The sequence below is a fragment of the Danio rerio genome, chromosome 3 (genome assembly GCF_052040795.2).
Source record: "Danio rerio strain M-AB ecotype USA chromosome 3, GRCz13ab, whole genome shotgun sequence".
Taxonomy (NCBI): Eukaryota; Metazoa; Chordata; class Actinopteri; order Cypriniformes; family Danionidae; genus Danio; species Danio rerio.
In genome coordinates this window covers 18,377,501-18,397,447 of record NC_141023.1, presented here as the reverse complement: position 1 = coordinate 18,397,447, position 19,947 = coordinate 18,377,501, and the positions used below count along the sequence as shown (strand labels likewise).

Sequence of the window (19,947 nt, the reverse complement as noted above, 5' to 3'; positions counted from 1 at the left end):
GATTTTAAACTGAGTGCTAAGAGGAACTACATTAATTGATTTATGAATGAGTTAATAAATGTACAATGGAATGGAACTGACTGTCTTGGGACAAGTGTCGATTTCCCTTTTCCATCATTTTATATACTAATATAGTAGATTTTGTGCAAAGTAGTTATGAGGGAAACAGCATTTCAGCTTTGTTAGAAGCACCATCCAATGTCAGAAAGTGTATTTAGAAGAGGATGGTTCAATGCAATTTTACCTTTTTAACTTTAGCTGAATTTTAGAGCTGTTATACTTATATATTTAAAAGGTGGCAACAACTAAATATGGATTAACTGCTCTTGCTATTAATCTATAGATCTTTAAGGATGTTTAGTGTTAATAGAAGTCTCCAGAAAAAAGTTTGGGAACCACTAAGCTAAATCAAATACAGTCAAATTAGAACACAAAGCCAAAAAGTGCAACAACTGCATTAACGGATAACCTTCATTGCACAACATGCTTAATATAGCAAAACGGATCGGCAAGAGATCAACTAGAGGACACAATGATGGAACAGCAAATCGCTTGAGAAAAATGTAAGCGATGAACCAATCGGAGTGGATGCAAGCATGGATGGGTTGTAGTCAGATTCAAGATGCATGACTCCTACTCATGACGAAAGAAAAATACAAAAGTCAATGCACCGAAAGAATGTGGTAAAAAAAATATCAAGGGCACACTTAATTCAAATACTCTTGACGTATCACGGCACAACTGAAGTCATTGTATAGACGCTTAACCTTCAGCACGGAGGCCTTTTGTTGTTTAGGGATGAGATTTGATTGCATCCCGGCACATACGGCACAGCGATTCATCACCCGCTATAAATTCCCTCAGTGTAAACGCTGATGGCCATAGAAAATGCCACTGGTATCTGTGTCTTCAAGTCTTATTCATCATGATATATTTGTATCTGACAGAAGACGCCACACAGGTAGACAAAGAGGACACCAACAAAAAAAGACCAAATAAATTTACACAGTGAAGCAAACATATCATGGCATTATAATAAAAAAAAGACTTTAATTGCAACAGTTTGCCTAAAGGACTGCATGTTGGGTTTTGAAGGACACTATTCATTAACAAGACACCCATGAGGTGTTGAGTCACGTGACCATCAAGTGTATAGAGAATGATGCCTGCAAAGTACATTAGGCAGACGTCTGGGAAAAGATCAATCATCATCCATAAATTTTGTTATTTAGCTATCAAAAGCAGCATGCGGTTATGTTGATTGTCAAGTAGTAAATGTCCCTGAATCAATAACCTTGCATGTAAAAGAATCATGAAAAAATATGCATCCATTGCTATTAATGATGCTGAATAATAGGAATAAATGTCACTTTAAATTACATTATAAATGGAAAACAGTTCTTTTCTTTTCTCATTTTTGTGATCAAATACGTACAAAATTGTTGAAGAGGCTTATTTGAGAATTTCAAAATTAAAATATCTTACTGAATTTTGAATGGTATGAATAGTATCACTATTAAAGCAATGACTGGATCAATTTGTAGTGATTTATTAGAATACAATAACAATTTAGAAAAGAGTACAAACGTAAAAAATTTAATCAAGTCAAATCAAGAGTTTAAAATGCTTCTAGTAACCTGAGTACATTGCGATAATGAGCATATTTATTTTGATGACTAAGTTTTTATAGCCTCTGATTATTTACATACTTATTAACTGTTTACTTAAAAAGCTGTATGTAGTTTTAAAATATTACTCAAAGACAAAACACAAAACCAAGAGAAACAAACCAAAATAAAAAATAAAACGAAACCAAAAACAATAAACAAAATTAAACCAAATCCATACAAAAAAAATAAAAAATAAACCTAACCAATAAAAAAACATAAAAAAAAATCCAACATAAAAACAAACTAAATAACAAACCAAACAAAAGTAAATGAAACAAAGCAAAACCAAACCAAAACAAAACAAAAAGAATCCAAACTAAATTAAACCAAACCAAAAGTAAACAAACTGAATGAAACAAAAAACTAAAAGTAACCAAACTAAATTAAACAAAACAAAACCATAACAAACAAACAAAAATAAACACAAAAGCAAAACCAAACCAAATAAAAAGCAAAACTAAAGGAAACAAAATCAAAAGTAACCAAACTACATTAAAGAAAACCAAACATAACCAAACTAAACGAAACAAAACACAAAAGCAAAACAAAAACAAACAAAAGTAAACAAAGCCAAACCAAGCTACCAACCAAAAACAATTACTTACAGTGAATGAGTCACAAGTATGACAGCACAATAGAACTATTGCAATCAGCAGAAACAAATATACTGCATAGAAATGTCCTGTTGATGCATTATTTGAGCAGACTTAGCTTTTTTTAATGGTGAGCATGTGCAAATCATGCAATAGCCTACATTAGCATACAAGTACATGAGTGAAATATCTACAGAGCGAAATATTGAGATACTTTGATCTTTGACCATGGATGCTGCTTAGTACAGCAACAAACTGCCCTTGTGTGTCATAAGCCATTGAAATGAATGGGTTTCATAGCACAGTGACAACAGCTGGAGGATAAAACCAGTGTGCTGCATAACCTTTTTTCACCCATTATTAGCCCTAATTACAGCAGATAAATACACACTGCAAAACTAAAGCAGGTGAATGCATAAATTACTTTATCAATTTTCCACAATAACCCTCATGCAGTATGTCAATCCACCAGGTAAGCATTGTGCTTGTTTTGGTGGAAATAAAAAAAATAAAAAATTCATAAGAATGCCGTACTTAAGAGAGACACAAATAAGCAAATAAGCAAAATCAGAGTAATCGGAGCAATCTAATGTCTTGCTCAAAGACACAATTAAGGGTGCTTTCACACCTACACTTTTGTTTCGGAACGTATCTCGTTTGCCCAGTTAGTGCGGTTCGATTGGCATATGTGAACAGGGCAATCGCGCTCTGTTCCGCGCCAAAGTAATCGCTCCGAGATCGCTTGAATGAGGTGGTCTCGGCTCGATTGAAACGAACCCTGGAGCGGTTCGATTGCAGTGAGAAAGCGATCCGATCCGAGCGCAGTTATATCACAGTGTTTTATGGATATGTAATAGGCTTACGGCTATATGAAGAGAGAATTATGATTAGGGCGGGAAGTTTCGCGAGTCTCCGGATGCCCGCAAACGAGTGATGATCTCCCGGTAATCTCGCGTCTCTCTCCCAGTCTTCAAATAGGCATCGTCGCGCACCCTTCTCACCCGTCCCTACCGTGTCTCTCCTCAGACACGTCACGCGCGCGCACCCTGTCAATCACCACCAAACCACCACCTCTCCTGACAGCTGAGCGGGACGCTGCAAAATAAACTCTGACACTCTGACCAATTTAAGGAGAGTTTACTCGCACGTGACTTGTTTTAGCTCTTTTGGTCCGATTAGAAACTTTGCAGTGTGAAAGCGAACCGCTCCAAGAGCAAAGAGCAACAATGTAACAATTTTAATCTCTGTTTCGGAACAACTGAATCGATTCACAGGTGTGAAAGAACCCTTAGACAGTCTTTCTGGTTCCCAGAATATATTCTGTACTATTAAAACTGTTACTTTGAAATCCACATAAATTGATTTTTTGACATTCTTTGTCAATATGTTTCTTTTAATTTAGTGAAAAAAACTCAAGTAGCAGGGGTTGAATATACAGTGTACACAAATCTCCCTTAATACCTAAACTTTATCCTGCACCTAATTATTAAAGTAATTAAAGTTTAAACAGAACCTCATTAGGGAGGCAAATGCGAATATCAATACATAACAGGGCTTAAGAGAGCTCAAAATTTAAGACATCTATTTTACCGCAGCTAAAGCAAGTCATCCACACTTTAGACCAACCAAGCCATTTGACATCACTTGATGATCCTCTGAAATTTTCAAGCAAATGAGCGAGTGGTTTTATGGTCTGTTAAGGAAAGTAGCGAATGGTAGTTTGTAGCTTGTCCATATCGCAGGCCTTGCTAAATGAGAGACGCCGATGCATTTTCCTCAGGAGCAATTTTCAGGTTCTATGAGCTGAACCCCTGCCTGCGGTATTCATTAAGGCACAGCTATATTTCAGAACACCTTGAGACTACACTGCAGGATATCCCACAGCCAACACCTTTTACAGGGTTTCTGACCTATAAAAGCACCATAAAATCCAAATGCAATTTTAAGGGCTTCCCCTTCAACATTTAAAAAGCTGTCTCCTTATAGCAGCTATGTTGTTCGCTGTTAATCTGAAGGAGGATGATAGCTATAATATATAAATATTTTTTTCCAACCTTTTTTTTTTTGATTACTGAACTTTCATCCCTGACTACTATTCCCTTACTTTCAAGATTAGATGCAAGATTTTTAATTTACATCCAATATACAGTTGAAGTCAAAATATTAGCCCTCCTTAGGAATGTTTAATCTTTTTAAAATATAAGTGAACAGAGCAAGGAAATTTTTTAGGAGCATTTCCTACTTCCAATTTCCTATTTTTCTTCTGGAAAAGTTTATATATATATATAAGTAAAAACTGCTAAGGTCAATATTATTAGCCCCCTTAGGTAATTATATGTTTGATTGGTTTCAGAAAAAACTACTGCGGTTCAATTACATGAGTAATTACCCTAACTCGCCTAGTTTAACTAACCTAGTTAAGCCTTTAAACTGCACTTAAAGCTTAATACTGGTGTCTTGAAAAAACAAATAGTACAATAATACATTCTGTCATCATGGCAAAGACAAAAGAAATTAGTTCAGACTTGAGAAAAAGAATTGTTAAGGCTCACAAAGGAGGAGGACATGTTCATCAAAGCATTTTCAAGTGTCAAGAAGTGCCGTGAGAAGCATTATCAAGAAGTCTAATGAGGTCCACACAATGGGTAACATAACTGGCAGAGGTAGCAATTGAAATATTTCCAAAACCTTGGAAAGAAAACTAGTGAGAGAGGTTTCTAAAAACCTAAGAACAACCGCCAAGACACTACTGAATGACTTGGCCAAGTGTGGGACTGACGTCTCAACGAAGACAGAAACTAGAGGCCTGCATAGGAGTGGACTGAAAGATTGTCAACCAAGAAAGACTGTATACAGGGTTCAAAATGGTCTTTTTCTAGGAAGCACCAAGAAAGCATCTTGAGCTGAAACAAAATCCCCTTTCACTCCCTGCCCCCCTAAGTAAATGGGCAATTTTTGATTATTATAATCAGATTATTATAATCCAAACAGTTATGTAGCATGAAACGTTATTTTTAAAATTATTATTATATAATTTTAAGGTTTCAGCCAGAGCACAATTGCCTGGCTTAAAAAAAGTTTTTATTTATTAAAAAATAACTTTGCAACTACTCCAATTCAGTAAAAGCCTAAATAAAAACAAAGAAACCCTACTCTAAATCTTATTTCAAGATCTGGGTCATGATTTATTACAAAACACCACATTTCTAGTCTATAAATAACTTTGATCGCAGTTAAATAAGCATCAACTGAGAGTTCTCTACTTTCATTAATCGATGTGCATTGATGTATGATTTCATATTCAACGAATGTGACTAGCTTGAAATAATTACATAAATGCATTACAAGAACAATATCAAAGTAATATCGATAATATAAGGTCTTGCTACCCAACAAGATAATTTTTTTAGCAATGTAACAAAATGAAGAGCAGTAATGATGCTGGATGAACAGTTCCGCTAACTAAACTGCACAGTTAAAACTTATTTTGATAATTAAAATTAACCAATAAACCTATGGCATTATTATTATTATCCAAAAAAGCAAGGACATTAATTTGGTGGTACTCAAAGGTGTAAAACATTCCGACCAGGCATTGGGCCTTTAAATCTACACTGGATTCTTTGCACTTTGTTTTTATTGTATATGCACATTTCCTTATAATATATTTATGTTTTAAAAGCAACTTGAGTGAAACAGCAGAGCTATTATAGCTACCAAAAACATAACCATAAAACAAAACTATTTGTGTTGAAATAAAAGTTAAAGGGGTCCCATTATTATTATACTATGCAGTAAATGCCTCTTTTTTGAATGGAAGCAAAACACATCTCTCTCTTTACACCTATTCCTCTTTTTCTTTGCCAGCTTCAATAAAGATGCTGTGCCTTACAGCTTGTGCCTTGTATTTTACTTAAATTCAGGACATTGAGATGTGTGTGTTCTCGAGGCTACAGTCAAGGAGTTTAAGTGAGGTCAGAAACAGTGTTTACAGATAAAGAGAATAACTCCCTTTAGAGAGGACTTTGTATTTTGTAACTTTGCAGACCAAGACCAAATAACACAATTACACACTAAAGACTGTTGCAAGTTATAAGAGTCTCAAGTAAAATAAAATAACGTAGAAACTCTTGTTCTCTTTCAGACAAATTAAACATTTCTCAGGTTCATTTAAACTTCACTTGATGCAGAATTAAAATTAACTAATTAAAATTCAACAAAAACTATACAGAGCGGTGGTTCTCAATTTTGTTGTGACACAAAAGTGGGCAGCCAAAAACTTTAATTATTTTTGTGATGCACAACTTTTATTTTGAAAGATGTTAGTGAAATTTGTTGACACCTCAGTCAGGTGTGGTACATGTCTGTAAGAAAATGTAAGAATACAGTTGTGTGTAGTTCATTTTCAATGAGAGAAATGCAGAACGTACCAAATCAAGCGAGGAGGCGGCACATGACAGTATATATTTTCTGTAGTTTAAGAAATAAAATGTCTCTCAAATTGTCTCTCAAACAAGATGTTATGCTGTTCTCTTGAATTGCACACACAAATGTGGCAGCGCACACTGTACATCATCTCCTTGTAAATGAAAAGCTAAATAAATTACCAGCATGCAACCTAATGTAAACAACTGTGCTTGCTCAAACCACTTTACTAATTTTAGTAAATCAACAAAAAATAGATTGGGCCTGACATTTAAAGGGACAGTTTTACAAACTATTTACTCTCTCTTAAGTGGTTCCAACCCGTAATGTGTTTCTTTTTTCTGTTGAACAAGTGAAGATATTAAAAAAAAAAAAGCTGAAACTTGGTAAACACTGACGTTGATATAGAAAAAACAAGTAGTGTGGAAGTCAACGGTTACAACTTTCCAACTTAAAACAAAAAAAAAAGTTATTTTGTGTTCAACATAGGTCAAATAGTCAAGTGGAAGGTGAGTAAACAATGAATTTGTACTTTTGGTTGAACTATTTCTTTAATGTTCCCTCATCAGTTTTAGTTATATTCTTTCAATTTAAAATAGGTCACAACCAGTTGAGAACCACTGATATAGACAATTTGAAAGAAACAAACGCACACATCAAAACTACTAAACATTTAAAATGAAAACTAATTCAAACAATTAATAAAGAGGACAACAGTATAAAATTACTAGCTATGCTTCCATCCACCTATTTTTTTGTGCATTTTGGAATATCTCATAAAAAAAAAAAACTGAATAAAAAAAACACCAAGATGCGCATAAATTTAAAAAATACGCATAAAGAAAATGATGCGCACAACTGAGTAGGATAAACTTTATTCAATAGGAATAAATACACAAACTGCAATGGAAACACTGTTACTGAATAAACTCCAGTAAAAAAAAAAAAAAAAAAAAAAAGTCATGTGATTTTGTTACAAGAGATCATGTGATGATAAAAACAGCATTAAAACAGAAGGCTGACAGTCACCTCAGCGGTTCAGTATTATTATTACCTCTAGATGTATCATGAGTGTCTCTGCTCCCAAAGAGCATCTCACAAAGAGCATCTCTAAAATTCACCACATTTATTGCATCTTGTCTTCTGAGGTGCAAGTAATTGATTACGTTAAAAAAATATTTACGCAGCTTCTTCTACCTTAGCGAATTCAGTTTTTCTTTTTGATATCTGGTGCCAGTTTATTAGAAAGTGACGAATTTATTCTATTTGACTCAATGGATGGAAATGCAGCATTATTCGCAAATCTTTTATGCGATATTTCAGTTTTGCACATAATTTCAACATCTTTGGATAGAGCTATAGCTATGGATAACATATCCTTGTGTAAAAGGTACATGTGTATATCGGTGTAATTTGATTTTCAACCAGACCAAGATTTATTCTTTTTTCCCCATCTTGAGAACCTTGTTCTAGCACCATTAACAGTAATACATTCTCCGAGAAACAATCTGTATCCCACCTCAGCGATGCAACCTGAAGTCATTAATCTCCAGTGAGTAATCACACGCTCTTTGTCCGTTCCTCAACGTTCACACTAAATATGAATTAAAGCGGCAACCTCACTGACTCATTTCACTCTCTGTGTCAAACGCTGATAAATGCTCTCTACTTCAGTGCTGAGGAGAGGTGATCCTTCCCATTTAAATTACCCCCGCAATAAAACCGCCTTTAAATAATGCATGCCAGCTTTCCATACAAGCTTTGCATACAAGACGCACACATCTTTGTTTCTGGTAAACAAGCGGCTTCATGCATTTCATACAAGTGACTATAAAGGGCTACGGGGAGTCCATGGATTCTGAGGTTTTATATCTGCACACAGACAAGTAATGACTTGCAACAATAATAATAATAATATCTCAAGTATGAGGCCGCGTAATAACTGAGCTCCGCTTTTTTTGGTGCGTAAGGTTCAGCAGAGCGACGACGTGCTGGCGGTTGATGGCATTGAAGCTAAAACACAAAGTGGCTCCCTTGGCGCCAACTGAACCGAACCCTACTTACCACATCTCATTTGACACAGGAGCAGGCACGGTCTCTCCTTCTGTGCATTATGGGTGAGCGGAGGCACACAAGGGACGTGCCTGCTTGTCCTGCTGTCTGCTGTGAGTAATGACTGAGAGCTGAGAGGATCATGGGAAAAAAGCAGAAGACTGGAAAGAGCGAATGGAAAGAGGAAAAGAATTAAGCGACTCGTCAAGCCTTTGACAAATCAGCATGAGAAGAATGTGCGTTTCATATTCAAACACAAAGGAGGAGGGCTGCTCTAATATAAGTCAATATATGTGAGTCTTATTGTTAAAGGTTGAATTCACTTCAAATGTATATATTACTTTATCATTCACCCTCAAGAGCAGGGGTCTCAAACTCAATTTACCTGGGGGCCGCAGGAGGCAAAGTCTGGGTGAGGCTGGGCCGCATAAGGGATTTCACAAAAAAAAAGTCCTCAAATGTCATTATTAACAGTTTTAATTATTTCTTCTGAACATGAAGTGTCCTGAACATTAATAGAACATTGAGTGAAGATTATGAACAGTTCTTCTGAACATGGCATCTTTTGCATACTTCTTGCTGCCAGAGACTTGACAGCGCTTCTTCTCACAAATCTGAACCACATTTGGCTTTAGAGCGGAAGCAGTTGAGACCCTCAGTATGGCTTGAAGATGATCATCATTAAGTCTAGACCAGTACTTTGACTTATTGAAGTCCTAGGGAAAAAAGTGGGGGAACTCACTCAAAACTTCCATTCCATCACCTAAAAAAAAGGCGTATATATGTATAAATGAAACACCCCCACCCCACTCCAGTCACATCAGTCTGTACCAGTCTGTATCTACCTATAATATCAACACAATCTCACGGCAATTCGTAACTTTTTCATTTAGTGGCTAATTCGTATGAATTCATACGATCTAATTCGTACAATTTAGTACGATTTGCTTATCCCCCAATGACGGTTGGGGTTAGGGGTGGGGTTAGGTGCCACGCCTCCTTTTAAAAATCGTACCATTTCGTACGACTGAACTCGTACGAATTCGTACGAATTAGCCACTAAACTGGCAAAACGTAATACTTACGTTTTCTCGTGAGATCAGGCTGATAATATATATAAGATGAAGGGCAGGCACGTGCACACATAGGGCTCAACCTGTGCAGAGCACATGCCCTTTTTAGTCTTGCATAGAAAGTGCCCTTCCAAAATGATCAAAAGTGCCCCCGCGACGCGACACACCCTTGGTCCCGCCCTTCAGTAGGCGCGCAATAACACCGCTCTTGAGTACGCACGCGACAACACAGCTGATCAGAACGCGCGCGACAACGCGCATTGAGTGACAAGCGCGCTGTGTACGGATAGAATCAGCGGAGCGGGGAGCGCTCTCTCTCCCCGCTCCGCTGATTCTGTCAGAGTACAGCGGTCGGCGCGGGCCACAAAATATTGCACTGAGGGCCTCGAGTTTGAGACCCCTGCTCAAGAGGTTGCAATCCCCTGAGACCTTCATTTAGCTTTGAAATACAAATTAATTCAATTTAGATTTAATTGGAGAGCTCCCTCATCCTCCATAGACAGCAAAGTTCTTGACTGGTAGATCCTCAAAACAGACCATATGCATTCAGTGGCTCAAATGCATTATTATCAAGCTATGAAAATACTTGTGTGCATGTAAAACAAAAACAACTTAATTCAACAGTTTATTCTCCTCTGCGTCAGTATATTCATGAGCACTGTGTGGTGTGTGTCAAGCAAGATGTCCCATGATCGATACACAAGGCACAAGAGCATCCGGGGTATGCATCAGCAGGTGAACGAGCATGACACACATAAAGAACACAGTGCTCTCATGAATGTGCACCCTATACTGACACAGGAGAGAAGAAATTGTTGAATAAAGTGGTTATTTTGTTTTATGGGGTATATGGCGTCTAATAAATAACTATTTAATTTTTTGCATGAACTAACCCTTTCGTTTGTGACAAAAGAAGTACGGTTTCTGGGTCCAAGCCTCTACAGTCATTTGATTTGAGAATATTCTCTTTTAGAAGCAGTTTAGGACCACTGTTTTATCCTATCACACAATACAGTGAACTGTAAATCTTTCATAAGCTATGATGTTCACTTCAGTCTGTGAACTAGCTGCATCCCAGACACCAATATTTTAACTATTTATTCAAATTAGATCACAACGGTAATCTATGACGTTAATCACGTAGGTAGAACTATGTTTTAAAGCTTGTCCTCTAAGGCTTTTCAGCATAAATAACTTAATGCTCTCATGAATGTGCACCCTATACTGACACTGAGAAGAAGAAATTGTTGAATAAAGTGGTTATTTTTGTTTTATGAGGTCTATAAATAACAAAAATGGGGTCTAGTAAATAACAAAAGTGTCATTTTTTGCATGAACTAACCCTTTAACTTGTGACAAAAGAAGTACTTTTTCTGGGTCCAAGCCTGTACAGTCATTTGATTTGAGAATACGCTCTTTTAGAAGCAATTTAGGACCACTGTTTAGTCCTATCACACATTATAGTGAACTGTAAATCTTTCATAAGCTATGTTCACTTTAGTCTCTAAACTAGCTGCATCCCAGACACCAATATTTTAACTATTTATTTGAATTAGATCACGGCGGTAATCACGATGGTAGAACTATGTTTTAAAGCTTGTCCTCTGAGGCTCTGAACTAAAAGCCGTTCTAATAAGTTTATATAAACATTTTTGCTTTCAAGACATTTTTATTTAAACTTTACAAACAAACATTTCCTTTTAGAATTAGAAGTCTTTATAATTGCTCCTTACAATCTGGCATTTTAATGTTACATTCAGAGCTTGATCATGCCGAATATAGCTTTGTTAATTACTAAATAAATAATTTAATTAAGTTATTATATAAAAATCAATAATAAATAATGAAATCATTTCAATAATAAAATAAAATTTTATTACTGCATATTTTAGTTCTAACCCCAATCAAACACACCTGAACAAGCTGATCAAGCTATACTAGAAAAACACCAGGCAAGTGTGTTGAAGGAAGTTGCAGCTAAACTATGCAGGACACCGGCCCTCTAGTTTGGACACCCCTGTTTTACGATAATGAGTACCTGACTGTATATTATAACTGCTATTACTACCACTCTACCAAATGAATTGAATGCATAAGTATTGATTTGAGATCCAATTATTGTTTTAAAAGGGTTAAAAGAGGCAATGGAGTTAAATTAAAGAACATGAAAGTAGCACCAGTATGTGGTAAATCAGCTTTCAAAGCGACTGCCAATCAGAATCAAGTATTCCAGGGAACAGTGCAATAAATAAACACTATTTTTTCTTGTCATTCAAGACTGCTTACAGAATAAAAAGGCACTTTATATTCAATGCAAATGTTGGCCATAATAACATCTCTGCTGAAATTTACAGCAAACTAAACACGCTTTATAAGAGACAGGGTGCTTTCTCTACCTGATTTCCACCTCATTGGATAAATACCAGTGCATGCTTTAATCTGTGGCAAGTCTTTCATCTGACTTCTGACATCTGTTTCATTAACTGATAGAATGAGATAATTGCTAAACTAATTAGAAACTGAGAGTATTTATATTATGATAATTACAGAAAATGAACTACAACCTTTGATTATTGCTAAATATCTTCTGTCTGTCTGTTTTTTTTCCTCCGACTTACAATTAGGGCCTGTTTTATGTTTTGCCTTAAATCAATTTGGTTCTTCCTATAGGATTAATAAGAATGACTGAAAAACAGTTTGTAATGTAAACTACTCTTGTAGAATATCTAAATATAATATAGATTTTATATCTTAATTCGTATGAGAAGCAGTTGAAAATATTTATAGACAGATGGGTAATCTTATAATTGATAATTATATACTTTATATATTATTTAAATTTGGTAAACCAATACAGTGCTTCCCACAGGTTTGAAATATATTTGCGGTGGTAGCCGGATAGAGTTGAATAACCATTTCTAACAGTGTACATATATTTTGCAGCTAGTTTAGATGTAATTCCGTCCTCTCTGAGTATACAGAAACATTTATCTGAATTGTTTAGATCAAAGAATTAATTATTATAATGTTTCTCTTAGTCTTGCGACTGTGCACTCGCTGTCAGCTGCGAAGCCAAGCGAAAGTAAATCAGGCCTAAAATAAAGATGCAATGCAAAAACACATACAATTAACGACGGCTTAGAAAGCGAAACCAAAAGTCAAATCCCGGACAATTTAGGGGATTTAGAAAAACCAACCGGATGCATTAAGTCTCAAAATGGCACGCCTCATTGGGTCTCTGCCGAGCATGTGAGATTGTTGACCGTGGAGTCTTGTCAGATTCCACGCACACACAGCGAGAAGTAGAAACTGTGTAAGGCTAGAGAAGATTTTCCACTAGTTATTCGATAGCGGATGTTTGGCTATTGAGTGGACGAAAAAATAAATAAATGTAAAAAAAAAAAAAGGGTAAAATAATAAAATGATAATAAAAAATAAATAAATAAAATGTCACCAAATATACTTGGGTGGCCGTTAATATACAGTGCATCCAAAAAGTATCCATAGCGCTTAACTTTTTTCACATTTTTTAATGTTATTATGGGATATTGTGTGGAGAATTTTGAGGAAATAAATTTAATCAATTTTGGAATAAGGCTGCAACAAAAAAAAAAGTTTGGAAAAAGTGAAGCGCTATGAATACTTTCCGGATGCACTGTACCAGGGCGACCCACCCAAGTAAAATCTAAGAAGTGGGAAATGCTGCAATAAACAAGTAAATAATAAAAAAAATGTAAATATAAATGAATTCCAGTATCATAACAAATATAAAGTGAAACAAGTGTGATCTGTGTTGATACCGAAAGTATTTTAGGGATTGGTAACAAAATAAGATTCTCAAAAATGTATTAAATGTATTTTTAATGGTAAAAAAAACAAGCTTCTATACTATGGCAGATATGCAATCATTTCTACACTCATAAAGCTAAAATATAAATTTAAAGCATTTTAATACGTTAAGGACTCGCTGATACCCTCATTCTAGATCTGAATGGCTCTAAATCACACTGTAGGCTAAAAATGAGAATGCATTATCAAATAATTACTTCAGCTCTCTTGAGGTTTGGAATAGAGAAGAAAAAAAAAAGTAGGAACAGAAAAAGATAAGAGCAGCACGCATACAAAAAGATGGCCATTTTGCTCCAGGGCCCCAATGATATATTTCTCCCAGAAACAAAAAAATTGCAACACAAAGCAAATGGTGACCAGCTACACCAGTGATGTCTTTAACGATCCAGTGGAATCATACATAATACATACACTGTGCAAATGAGCCCATATTGATTCAACTGACTAATAGAGCAGGAATACTTTCCAGATTAACAGTCTGAGAAATAACAGCACTGCTATGAAGTTCATCACCTGCATTCAGCACTATATGTTGCTGAAGCAAGCAGGATGAGCTACTTCACCCCTTAGGTTATAGCGCCCTTAAATGTCCAAATTCATTAAAAACAGATGGCAGAAATATGGATGCAGATTTCCAAAGCCTGTCTACACATTTCTTGATGCATTATTTTCGGGTAATAGCTACACAATGTTGCATAGCACTTCTTTACAAACATTACTGAAAGCTACAAAAACTATTTTTTGTGATCTGTTTTAGGAAACATATCCAACCTCCACTGACTCTCAATTATAATTCATTGCGAGTCAATATGACGAAGATCATTTTTAAAAATGGATTATAATTTATTTCTATTTCACGCATTGTTAATATGTGCACCAACATTACATGTTATTCATAGTTTGCATGTTGGATTTAGTGCGGCTGTGATTTGAACTGCAGATGAGGATGTGCGGTTTTATTTTGGGCCTGTCGTCTGGTAAGTGACTGCCCAATCACGCCTGAGACGGCCCGTCTAGGCTGTCAGGCTGAAGTATGAGGGAGACAGAAGGCGGAGACATGAAGCAGGACGAATTTATGATGGACAGACTCGGGCTACACTGCAGAGAAGAGGAACAATGTGCTAACCATGATGGCACACATTTGAGATAACTAGATAAGGTGAATTGATTATAAAAACAAAATGAAAGACAGAAAAAAAAGCAAGGGAAAGAAAGAAATGAAGGAAGGATGTAAGGAAGGAAGGAAGGCAGGAAGGAAGGCAGGAAGGAAGGAAGGCAAGAAGGAAGGAAGGAAGGAAGAAAGAAAGACCGAGAAAGAGAAAGAAAGACAGAGAAAGACAGAAATAAAGAACAATAGATACAATCAAATCAATAGATACAAAGAAAGACAGAGCTTACCTATCCATCTCATTAATGAGGTGAGGATCTGAAGGTATTTGGTCTTCTGAGCATTGAAAAAGGTAAAGGGTCCCAGTAACAATGTGAAGATGGCCTGAAAAATAAAATACAGACAAGTTAATGAAAACAAGGAACAGTTTTGTTGTAGACAGACTTTACATTATGACCCACTTTGCCAGAGGTAGAAAGGCCAACTTCTCTAATCAATGGGCAAAAAGACAACAATAGCCAATTTAATGGGTTACATAATTTTTTAAACAGGGATTGACATTAAGAATTGTTCTAGACAAAGGGTTCTGGGTTTTTAAAAGGGTAAAAGAAGCATTTTAGTGGACCGACTAAACAAATATCTAACTAGGGAAGCACCAAGATTTGGCGAAAATAATAGATGGACGGCTGGATGGGCGAATAAAATGATACTGATACATGTATGGATGAATAAAATGATACTGATCGAAGGACAGTTGGATGAATAAAATGATACTGATGGACAGATGGATGGATGGATAGATAAATAAAAGAATACTGATGGACGGATGGAAGGATGGGGGAATAGAAAGATACTGATGAACGGACAGACGAGCAAATAAAATGATACTGACGAAGAAACGGAAGAATAAAACAATACTGATGGACAGACAGGTCGGCTAATAAAATGATACTGATGAAGAGACAGACGGGCAAATAAAACGATACTGATAAACAAATGGATGAATAAAAGATATACTGATGGATGGACATGGACAAACAATAAAACTGAAAGAGAAATGGATGGACGAATAATATGATACTGACAGATGGATGGACAAAGTAATGCTGATGAATGGATGGGGGTGTGAAAGAATAAAATGTTAAAGAATGGATGGCTAATAAGAATTGATGGATGGATGAATAAAGGATGGATAGATATATGGATAAATAAATAAAATATGGATGGATAAAAGATGGATGGATGGATAAATAAAATAAAAGGACGGATGGATAGATGGATGGATGAATAAAAGATGGATGGATGGACGAATGGATAGTTGGATGGATGAATAAAATATGGACAAGTGGGCGGATGAATAAAATAGACAGGTGGGTGGATTAACAAAAAATGGAGGAATGAATAAAATATAAATGGATTAATTAAATATGGATGATGGATGGATAAAATATGGATGGATTAATAAAATACAGATGGATGCATGGATGGATGAATAAAAAGTGGATAAATAGATGGATGAAAAAATATGGATAGATGGATGAATAAAATATGGATGGATAAATAAAATACAAGATGGATGGATGAATAAAATATGGATGGATGAATAAAATATAGATGGGTGGATGTTAGAACAAAATATGGATGGATGAAAGGATAAAATATGGATGGGTGGATGGATGAAAAATATGGATAGATCAATGGATGGATGGATGAATAAAATATGGATGGGTGAATGGATTAAAAATATGGATGGATGAATAAACTGAATGGGTGGATAGATTAAAAATATGGACAGATAGATGAATGGATGGATGGATGAATAAAATATGGATGGTAGACAGATTAAAAAATATGGATGGATGAATAAAATATAAATGGAGGAAGGATTAATAAAATATGGATGAATTAATAAACAATTAATGGATTAATTAAACATGGATGGATGGATAAATAAAATATGGATGGATGGATGAAAAAATATGGATGGATGACTAAAATATGGACGAATTAATTAAATTTAAATGGATGAATAAAATATGGATGGATGGATAGATGGATGGATAGATAAATAAAATATGGATGGATGGATGGATGAATAAAATATGGATGGATGGATGGATGGATAGATAGATGGATGGATGGATAAATAAAATATGGATGGATGAATAAAATATGGATGGATGAATAAAAGATGGATGGATGGATGGATGGATGGATGGATGGATGGATGGATAAAAGATGGATGAGTGGATGGACAGATATATAGAGATAAATTCCACTTTAGCTTCACAAAGTTGATATCAATGTTTATCGTTTTTTTCATTCAGTCAACAGTCAACTTCATATTGTGTAAATCAATTTCCCAATCAATTTTGAAAATTGCAAGTGGCTAGCAACTTTGGAAAGCCACTAGCCACCATAGGAAAAGTTCAAGCCTTGGTGTCACGGTTAAAATCAAAGTCAAAAGTTTGTCAAGAAAACAGCTTGACTCAAAGTGTTTGTTCTCATTTGACCTAGTCAAAGTGGTCAGACTAATAGACCGCAGACATGCCTATTCTAGCAATAACTGAAGTCAATACAATGGACATGAGTGCACAGAACTTCATGTAGACTGCTCCAATCCTATAGAATTCTGTCTAGCAAAAACGGCTTTGCTTATGATAATTGCTTTTATGTGCTTCTGTGTACAAGACAGAGTTCTGGAACCACTTGTAATAAAACGCCTGGGGTTGAGTGCTGATGAGAGACGTGCCAGGAACTTTGATATGTGTATTAAAGACTTGGTATATTCACAGAGAGCTTCAGAACTGGGCAACCCATTCCTGATGTACATGACCATGCAAAATAGCTAAATGATCGTGTGGAGGTATCAGTCGTAAATAACACAAAATTGCTCTAATGAGGATAACATCTCCTACATGTGAAACAGCATTTGTAATTTTAGGTGTGATTTTTAAATTCCACTTAAAAAAAAAAAATATGTCTAAAATTCATTTTAATATTCCGGACTGTGTTTGTTTACCACAGTGGTACTTTTTTTTTTTTTTTTTAAGTAATCTCTAATCTGATTCAGCCGTCCTCTTCTGGTACATTGTAGAAGCTCTGACTCACTGTTTTGCATATGGTGATTTGGTTTTTCAGACCACTAGAATACAAAAACGTTTTATTTTCTTGCATGACTGAAAAAAAAAAAAAACACACACACACATACACGCACGCACACGCACACACACCATTGTTTTATCACAATTAGGACAAGGGATATAAAATTAAGCAAACTGAAATTTTGATGACTTCAATATACATATACCAGACTAAAAATACTGGTCAAAATGTTGACAATGGATGTTTTTTCTCTCAAAAGTTTCTTATTCTGTTCACCAAGGCTGCATTTGTTTAATCAAATGGGTTTAAGAGAAAAAAAAGCTAAATTGTGAAATATTATTACATTTAAAATGCAGTTTTCTTAGTAGATAGAGTTTAACTCAATTCATATCATGTCATATGATCCTTTAAAAAAACATTATAAATGTCTTTTTTTTTCTTAATGCATAAACGACATACAGAAAACAATGCCAGGGGTGTATATAAAAAAATATGAAAAGCATGATAGAGTAACATAAAAGTACATAGGCTCAATAGGTAAAACAAAATAAAATGATACAAACATAGAAAAAATAATATCAAATATAAATATTTATTACGCAGTGATGGACTAAAAATAATGCTAGGCTTTGCCAAGTCACAATAACTTATGTGTCACCGTTTTAACAGCTTTTTTTTGTTTTTCTTTGTGCTCCCGCCAGGTTTTAGTCTGAACCCGAACGCTCCCACTTAGATTCAGCATTTGTTGTCCTGCTGCCCGACCTGCTTCGTTTTCTACCTACCGCACCAGTTCCCACTAACGGGCGGAGGAGGATAACGCACACACGCATGCAGAGAGAAACAAACAAGCTAAACACAGCATCACGCTCTCTTATTCACACATGCATATACGTGTGCTCACTCGCTCAGGAGTCGGGAGCGATATTGTTAGACCGCCCGCTCCCATTCAAAATTACACCAGTTACCAAACGCTCCCACGTTTTATTCGGAAATGTATTCCCACGCAGCAAGAAATCTGATTGGGTCATGCGGCTCCCGCGATACAGCGGGAATGCAGACCTCTACTCCACACTACCACCAGTGTGCACCATCCACTTGGAGGATGCAACGGCAGCCACAGGACAACGGCACCAATGCGCTCACCACACACCAGCTATTGGTGCAGTGGAGAGACAGTGATAGAGCCAATTCAGAAGATAGGCATGATTGGTAGCCCGAAAGGAAATTTGGCCAGGACATCAGGGTTACACCCCTACTCCTTACAATAAGTGCCGAGGGATTTTTAATGACCACAGAGAGTTAGGACCTCGGTTCAATGTCTCATCCAAAAGACGATTCCCACTGATAGTACAGTGTCCCCTTCACTTTTACTGGGGCATTAGGACTGCAGGTTGAGTACCGCAGGTTGAGCACCCCCTGCTGGCCTCACTAACACTACTTCCAAAAGTACCTAGTTTTCCCATGTGCTCTCCCATCCAGGTACTGAACCAGGCTCAGTCCTGCTTAGCTTCAGAGAGTAACCGGTCTTGGGCTGCAGGGTGATATGGCTGTGACAAACATTTTATTTTATTATTAAACCTTATTGACCGCAAATTTTACACCAGTAGTGCATACATCCATGATTCTACTTACAGTAATGCACTGCATATTACTGATGGATGTCTCTCATTAGAGAATGAAATGTAAATCATCGTGACTCATTCATTCTTTATCTTAAGAGGCGAGAAGTGCATTGGTTTTGTATAGTCAGATAGGATGAGAGTGAGATAGCAGTCCATCACGATGCCCGCATGTCTGTCCTGATAAAAGAGCTGACAGAGGCTGACAACGGCTAAAATCCTAAAGGGACAAGACAAAAGAGCAAAAGATTCTAAATCCATGTGTCGTTCCTTAAAAGGATTAGAATGGGCCATGAAACAATATGGCAGAAGTTAAACAGAGAGCAACAAAAGGTTTGGACTCAAGAATGGTAGAGGAAAAATGTTCATTCTATTCACTGAGTGCTTTTTCCATTTCAAATGTTAAATAAGGACTTTAAACACAGGGCCCTACATGAGATGTAATTAAATTAC

At 36.0% G+C, this 19,947-nt stretch overlaps 1 protein-coding gene across 2 annotated transcripts in view; it reads right to left on the bottom strand.

The window, feature by feature from the left end:
• Positions 1-19,947, bottom strand: part of slc38a12 (solute carrier family 38 member 12) — an 80,252-nt gene that overhangs the window by 8,480 nt on the left and 51,825 nt on the right. The window contains exons 9-10 of one of the 2 annotated variants that reach the window (XM_087244178.1): positions 15,061-15,154; positions 13,658-14,760 (exon numbers count right to left, since the gene is read on the bottom strand). In XM_087244178.1, the coding sequence (XP_087100304.1) occupies positions 14,756-14,760; positions 15,061-15,154 (99 nt within the window). In that variant the 3' untranslated portion in view covers positions 13,658-14,755. Of the gene's footprint in view, positions 1-13,657; positions 14,761-15,060; positions 15,155-19,947 lie in introns of those variants that run through there. The other variant, XM_087244177.1, reaches the window with a different exon arrangement.